Source organism: Pithys albifrons, chromosome Z (genome assembly GCF_047495875.1).
Source record: "Pithys albifrons albifrons isolate INPA30051 chromosome Z, PitAlb_v1, whole genome shotgun sequence".
NCBI lineage: Eukaryota > Metazoa > Chordata > Aves > Passeriformes > Thamnophilidae > Pithys > Pithys albifrons.
In genome coordinates this window covers 53,862,179-53,870,008 of record NC_092497.1, presented here as the reverse complement: position 1 = coordinate 53,870,008, position 7,830 = coordinate 53,862,179, and the positions used below count along the sequence as shown (strand labels likewise).

Here is a 7,830-nt window from a genome sequence, read left to right as displayed (position 1 = left end):
CCTCACCCCCGCCCCGCTCCCCGCCCCTCTCCCCGCCCTCACCCCCGCCCCGCTCCCCGCCCCGCGGGGCCCCCCATGGCCTCCCCCCGCCAGCCATCACCGCCAGGGGGCGGGGCCGGCACCACGCGTGACAGACAGGAGGCTGGGCCAATCAGAGAGCGGGGGCGGGCCCGAGGGACCCCCCACCCCTGCCCCGGAAGCACTTCCCATTGGACAGAGCGCGCGGCCAATCCGGGCCCGGGCGTGTGGCAATGGCGGAGGTGCGTGGGGGCCGCGCGGGGACCCCGCGGGAAGAGGCGCTGCCCGGGCGGGGTCGGGCACCCAACGGGCTCCCCAGGGCACTGGGCACAGCCCCGGGCCTGGCACAGCTCACGGAGCGTTTGGAGGGCCCTTCGGGGCACGGGGTGTGACTGCTGGCGATGGGCCTGTGCGGGGCTTAGGGCTGCACTCCGTGATCCTTGTGGGTCCCTTCCGGCTCAGCGTATTCTGGGATTCTGTGATAAAATTGGGTGCCACGATCCGTGGATGATTCCACGGAAGGGGTATATACTTTTATTTAACTTTAGAAGGCGGTCACTTTTTGATTAGTAATATTTATCGTTCTCCATTCGGGCTCAGGATGCCGTATAGGCTCCTGCTGTGTTAGTTTGAGTGAGAAATATTTCTCAAGGAGATGCAGGGCTGCGTGGGTGATGCAGAGGGAGTTGTCCAGTCCCGCAGTGCTGAGCCCTGCCCGGCTGTGCACCAGCACTGCCCTTTCTGACACATCTGCGGTGCAGCCAAAGCTCTCCGGGATTTGTTTCTAAACCAGGCAGAAAGGGCCCTGGGGGGACTGAGTGACAGGAGTCTGAACAGGAGCCAGCAGAGTGCCCAGGTGGCCAAGAAGGCCAAGGGGATCCTGGCCTGGATCCAAACTAGCGTGGCCAGCAGGCCCAGGGCAGTGACCTTTCCCCTGGACTCTGCCTTGGGGAGGCCACATCTTGAGTGTTGTGTTCAGTTCTGGGCCCCTCAGTTCAGGAAAGATCTTGGGGGGCTGGAGCGGGGCCAGAGAAGAGCAGCGAGGCTGGAGAAGGGACTAGAGCACAAGTGCTGTGGGGAGAGGCTGAGGGAGCTGGGGGTGTTTAGCCTGGAGAAGAGGAGGCTCAGAGGTGACCTCAGCACTGTCTGGAACTCCCTGAAGGGAAGTTCTGGCCAGGTGGGGGTTGGTCTCTTCTCCCAGGCACTCAGCAATAGGACAAGGGGGCACGATGGGCTCAAGCTCTGCCAGGGGAAATTGAAGTTGGAGAGCAGAAAAAAACTCTTTCCAGAGAGAGTGCTCAGGCATTGGAATGGGCTGCCCAGAGAGGGGGTGGATTCCCCATCCCTGGAGGTTTTTAAGGTGAGATTGGCCGTGGCACTGAGTGCCATGATCTGGTAAAGGGACTGGAGTTGGACCAAGGGTTGGACTTGATGATCTTGGAGGTCTTTTCCAACCCAGTCCATTCTGTGATTCTGTGATTCCAAGGCCTGTTTGGGAACTGGCACAGGGTCCCGTAGGGGCAGCCCGTGGCCGGGCTGTGTGGGAGCCCAGGGGGGGCTGTGTCGGGATAGGCTGAGATGGAACCCCGCAAGGACCTGAAGCCTCTCAATCCCCCACATTCCTTCCCCCCTCCGTGTGTTTTTCCCTGAGGTTTTTCCTAATGGCCCCTGGGTTGCTGTGAGAAATGCTGACATTTACCAAGAGAATTGAGAGAGGACAAAGTCGCCAAAGCAAAACTAAACTTTTATTTAACAGATGGGCTGAACCGGGTGTGTCTCTCTCTGGCCCAAGAGACAGACCCAGAACAAAAACCCAGAACTTTTTCTACCCTCTTCCAGCCGGAAAGGTCCCTGCCCCCGTTCCTGTTGGCCGGTACTGAGGGACCCACAGTCCAGCCTGATCCACCTCCATGCCCGGACCTCCAACCCCCTCCAAAAGTGAGAAAACCCACTGGAAACAAACTACCCCACCCCCCATTCTCTTAAAGTTTCTTTGGCTTCAGCAAACCCCTAATTCTGTTTCTAATCATTCACCCCCTCTTTTCATGTTCCTTTTGCTGAAGCTCATGCTCAGTTCCTCTGTCTGTCCCACATGGATGAGTTTGGGGGTTGGGGTTTGGTTTTTTTTACTGGTCTCGGGCTGCCATTCCATGTTGGGGTTCATCATCTTCTTGCTTGGAGGACCTTGGAGGTCCCGGTGGGGTGCAGGTGCCCCCAGTGGGGGTCGGTGTTCCCGGGTTGGGCATCGCCAGCCTGGCCCGGTGGGGGCACATGGTGGTCTGGGGACCCCCGGGGTGGGGTGTGGGTGGGTGGGACCCCCGGGCTGGGGAGATGGGGCGATCCCAGAGATTGGGGACCGCCCTGGGGGGAAGTGGGACCCCCGGACCCTGAAATGGGAGCCTGGATTGAGACCCTTGGGACAACAAACTGGGGAACGCAGAGAGGGCTGACACAGGAACCCTCAAGAAAATGGATTTTATCCCTTCCCCATAAAATGATGTGGTCTTTCCTGATTTTTAATCAGACCTGTATGAACTTTGTATTTCATATTAATTTTTGATTTTAGCTTGTGGCCACGTTTGTCAGTTCTCTTAACCATGCAGAGCTTTAGACAGAGAGGAATTTAACCCTGAAGCTGTAGGATAGACTTTAAAATAAATCAAACCCCCTGTTTAGATTAGAGGCTGAGCTGTAAGAAATAAACCAGAAACCCTGTCCAGGTCAGAGGCTGAGCTGTAACACTGTTTAGTTAAAAGGAAATGCAGACCTGCAGAGCTCAGAGCAGCCCATTGGAGTGCTCAGAGTCACCCAAAATGGTCTGCTTGACTTTGGGGAGGAGTTTCAGCTGTAACTCAGTATATAAACCTGGAAACACAAAAGTCTCCTGGAACATCTCAGGGGGGTCACACCCCACCTTCCCAGGGCTGAATCAAAGGAAGGATTTTATTGGATTTGACTGTTTCTTAATTCAGGAGCATTCTCTGGGAACTCAGCACCCTGAGCAGAGTCAGGGGAGAAGGGACCCCAAAGCTCCAGCAATAGCTGAGCAGGTCCTTCAGCATCCCCAAGAGGGAAGACGCACAGAACCCCAGAGTGAGGAGACCAGACAGGTCTGTGGGAACTCCCAAGAAAGGGATGTGGGGGCTGAATCTTCATATTTGGGAGCATTTTGGGGCTGAATCATGATCTTCTGCAGTTTTAGGGGGTTAATCTCGACATTTCTGAGAAGTTTTTTGCCTGAATCTTGGTATTATGTATTTTTCTGGGCTGAATCTTGGTGTTTTGGAGGTTTTTACAGACGCAAGTATTGGGTCACCCTTTACTGGGATAATGTAGATCAGCTCAGCGGCGGTCGAGGAGGCAGAGACAGCTCAGACTGCAGTGGGATCAGGAGGCTCACCCAAGGGAAAGGACTTTACTTTTAGTAACAGCTTCACTTTTACCTACTCCTGTATGTAACATGCCAGCACACTATTGGTTAGTGGTTCACCTCACACACATGGAGAGATCCTACTGGTTACAAGGCATTCACATTCTACAGGTGCCTCTCTGGTCCTTCAGGATGTATTCATCAGTCACCTCAGACCTTAAGAGATCCACACACACTGTCACCCCCACACACAAGATGCCTGGGGACTTCCAGAGATGGACTTGGGCATCAGAAACCCCCAATCCAACTCACTCACCCCTTCTTTTTCCCCTCAAACCAGAATTTCTCCTTCCCAAACCTTGGCCAGATGAAGGAGGAGGCTGCAAGGAAGAGGAAGATGCGCCAGGACCCCCAGGCAGGTGAGGAGGAAGTCAGTGCCCCTTTGCCCCTCCCTTGTGCTGCATCTTCCAGCCCAGCATGGGCCCGGCTGCAGGACAGCCCCGCTGCCGACGCCGTCCTGCCGGGGCCGGGTTTGGGGGGATGTCCTTGGCATTCCCTGTGGGCCAGAGGCAAATCCCATCCCTGTCCTTGTTCCTTCCTGCCCCAGGCCCTGAGCTGAGCACGGAGAGCACGGAGGACAAATCCCCCTGGCAGAACCTCAAGGCAGAGGCTGTTTTGAACGGCTCCAGGGCACAGGAGGTCACTGGGGAGGAAAAGTCACGGAGATCCCACATAAGGAGAAGGAGCTGCAAACACAGCCCAGGGCCCTTTGAGGAGAAAATACCCACCCTATGCCACGAAGGTGGCCAGAGGTCCAACCTGATGGTCCATGAGCAACTTTGTGCGGAGGAGAAGCCCTACAAGTGTTTGGAATGTGGGAAGAGCTTCAGGCAGAGCTGCGACCTGATCCGCCACCAGAAGATCCATACTGGGGAAAGGCCCTACAAGTGCTTGGGATGTGGGAAGAGCTTCATCCAGAGCTCCGACCTGATCCACCACCAGATGATCCACACTGGGGAAAGGCCCTACATGTGCTTGGAATGTGGGAAGAGCTTCCGCCAGGGCACCTGTCTGATCCGCCACCAGATGATCCACACTGGGGAAAGGCCCTATAAGTGCTCGGAGTGTGGGAAGAGCTTCCGCCAGAGATCCTGTCTAATCCGCCACCAGGTGATCCACACTGGAGAATACCCCTACAAGTGCTCGGAGTGTGGGAAGAGCTTCAGCCAGAGCTCCGACCTGATCCGCCACTGGGTCATCCACACTGGAGAACACCCCTACAAGTGCTTAGAATGTGGGAGGAGCTTCAGTGACCCCTCATACCTGAGGAACCACCAGCGCCTGCACTCCACAGAACGGCCCTACAAGTGTTGGGAATGTGGGAAGAGCTTCAGGCAGAGAACTGGCCTGAGCAGCCACCAGATGGTCCACTCTGAGGAACGGCCCTTCAAGTGTCCCGAGTGTGGGAAGAGGTTTAAGACCAGCTCGCATCTCGTCAGGCATGAGACGACACACACAGATGAGAGGCCCTTCCGCTGCTCCGACTGTGGGAAGAGCTTCAACCAGAATTGCACTCTCGTCCTCCACCAGCGAATTCACACCAGTGAGAGGCCATTCAAGTGTGATGAGTGTGGGAAGAGCTTCACCCAGAGCAGTCACTTGTTCAAACACCAACTGACCCACAAGTGAAGGAAGTCCTGCCAGTGCCCTGACTGGGAAGAGCTTCGTTCACTGCTCCAACTCCATCACCCATCACAGAACCCACACTGGACACAGACCTGGTGATCCACGTTCCAGGTGATCCATGTTGGGCACTCACCTGGTGACCCGCGTTCCAGGTGATCCATGCTGGGCACAGACCTGGTGACCCACATTCCAGGTGATCCCCGCTGGGCACAGACTTGGTGATCCATGTTCCAGGTGATCCCTGCTGGGCACACACCTGGTGACCCACATTCCAGGTGATCCATGCTGGGCACACACCTGGTGACCCACGTTCCAGGTGATCCATGCTGGGCACTCACCTGGTGACCCACGTTCCAGGTGGTCCATGCTGTGCAGTGTATTGGGTTTGGGTGCCCAGGTTTTGGTAGTGGGGGGGTTCCAGGGGTGGGTTCTGTGAGCAGCTGCCAGAAGCTTCCTCCATATCCAGCAGAGCTCCAGGACAGACTCAACGCTGGCCAAGGCCGAGCCCAGCAGAGATGGCAGTGATGCCGCAGGGAGAACATATCGAGGGAGGAGAAAGTGCTTGTGCAGATGGAATTGGGTGCAGAGAAGAGCAGAGGGAGAACATGGCAGAGGAACAGCTCTGCAGAGCCCAGGGCAGGGCAGAGGGAGGGGCACGAGGTGCTGCAGGTGCCAGAGCTGAGGTTGCCCTGCAGCCCAAGGAGGAGCCCACACTGGACCAGGGGGATGCCCAAAAAGAAGGATGTGATCCCCTGGGAAATCCATCCTGGAGCAGAGTCCCTGCAGCTGCTGCAGCCCCAGAGAGCTCAGAGGGTCTCACTCAGCACTGCTGGTTGTGGGGCCCACACAAAGGGGCTTCAGGCACAGGGATTGTCCATCCTGGCCCCAGTTCAGGTGGGTGACTTTCTCTGAAAATTTGAGAACAAAAACCCAATTCAGGCTCCATGTCACACAGAGAATCATAGAATCAGCTGGGTTGGAAGAGACCTCTGAGATCATCAAGTCCAGTCCCAGCCCTGAAAAGCCTCAGAAAACCCAGTTTCTTGTGGAATGCAGCCCAGCTCTGTGCTCTGGCCAAGACACACCTCCTCACTCCTGTTGCTGGGGCCTCCAGGTTTGGTCTCCAGGCTCAGACCCCTCCTGGCGGCACACCCTGATCTAGCTGTGGGTGCACACAGGACTGAGCCTTGTCTGGGAGAGAGGAAGGAACTCACGAGACTCAAACACTGTTTGTTGCAATGAAAGATGTTCCCGACACTCCCAGCAAAGCTGCTCCAGCTTGGGCTCCTCTCTCCAGGGATCCACAGGGCCCTGCAGAGACTCTGCTCCAGGATGGGCTTCCCACGGGCTCACATCCCTCTGTTGGGGCATCCCCCTGCTCCGGGTGGGCTCCTCCTTGGGCTGCAGGGCAACCTCAGCTCTAGGGCCTGGAGCAGCTCCTGCCCCTCCTGCTGCCCTGCCCTGAGCTCTGCAGATCCCTGCACAGGAGCACACATGGAATCTGGATTGCTGCTGGTTCCACATGTGCTCCTGGCTGAAGAAAATATAAATTCTCTGCCGTGTTTTGAGATTTTCTTGAAGGGGGTTTGGAATTCATGTGTTCTGCTCCCAGCTCTGCAGAGGGAACTGCCCCTGCATTAATGGCACTGCTGGCATGGGCTGCACAGATGCCACACCATGTTGGGGCTCAACACTTGCTGTTGCTGTAGAGAAGAGATACAGCACTGGCTGAATATCTTCTTTCCTCTCTTGGCTTCTGCAATGCTGCACATCCCACTGTCTTTAAAACTCAGATTGGGAGTATTTCAGGGAATTTCTTCCCTGAGTCCTTTATCAAACAGTTGACTTCCTTCTGTCATCTCAGCGGTTGACACAAAGCCCACCCCCTGCATTAGTAACAGCCCTGTTCATTGGAATTGCAGTGTTGTAGTTTGGGATTATTATGTAAATTCTCTCCCCTGCCACTCACTGCCCATGCCAGCAGTTAACAAAAGAAGTAGTTAACTACTGATCACTTGGTGGGGGCAGGTTTGTCTCTTTTGTTTTTTGGGGACATCTTTTTTTTTCTTAGCTCCATGGAAGGCAGGGAGTGGTGGCTGCCGAGGAGAGAAGTGGCTCTGCTGGCACTGCTGGGGCTTCTAGCTGAGCTGCTGCTTTTTTTCTCCTCGCCGTGGCTGTTTCTCCCGGTTCCTGCATCTGGGATCCCGGCCTCTGATACAGTCTGACCACCGCCTGCACTGACCACCGCCTGCTCCGTCACAGCCTGCCCACCCCGGCTGGGGCAGTGACCCAGGAGAGCGAGAGGTTTGCAGCTGCTTTTGCAGGACACGTGGTGGTTCCCCACTTTCAGCTTTCTTTTCCTTCATCTGGGACAAGAGACACAGAGTTCATCTGAGAGCCAACCACTCGTCTGTCTCACTGGAGAGGGACTGGGAACTACTGGGAACTCACTCCGCAGCCAGCCAGACTGTGACATTTGACACTGCTTAAGTATAACTTTTCCTCCTGGAGGAAAACCTGCTGGGTTTTGTTTTTGTTTTTTTCTTTCTCTTGTGGTGCTGGGGAAGCGGTTTGCACTAGTCTGTTTATATATAGCAGTTAAGAACAGTTATCCTTCTTTTATTAAAATTCCTTTTTTCTTAAATTTAATAAAGAGTGGCGTGATTATTGTGGAGAAGGTCCCCTCCCCCGCTTGTGGGTAAACATTTTGGTTTTTTTCTCCTCAAACCAAGACATGCAGATTTCAGACTTTCTGT

The 7,830-nt window shown here is 55.4% G+C and overlaps 1 protein-coding gene across 1 annotated transcript; it reads left to right on the top strand.

The window, feature by feature from the left end:
* Nucleotides 1-223: 223 nt before the first annotated feature.
* On the top strand, nucleotides 224-6,503 carry LOC139684415 (zinc finger protein 892-like). Its single transcript, XM_071580350.1, has 4 exons — nucleotides 224-260; nucleotides 1,858-1,956; nucleotides 3,729-3,807; nucleotides 3,996-6,503. The coding sequence occupies exons 1-4, from the start codon at nucleotides 252-254 to the stop codon at nucleotides 5,075-5,077; spliced, it is 1,269 nt and encodes a 422-aa protein (XP_071436451.1). The 5' UTR covers nucleotides 224-251; the 3' UTR covers nucleotides 5,078-6,503.
* Nucleotides 6,504-7,830: the final 1,327 nt, after the last annotated feature.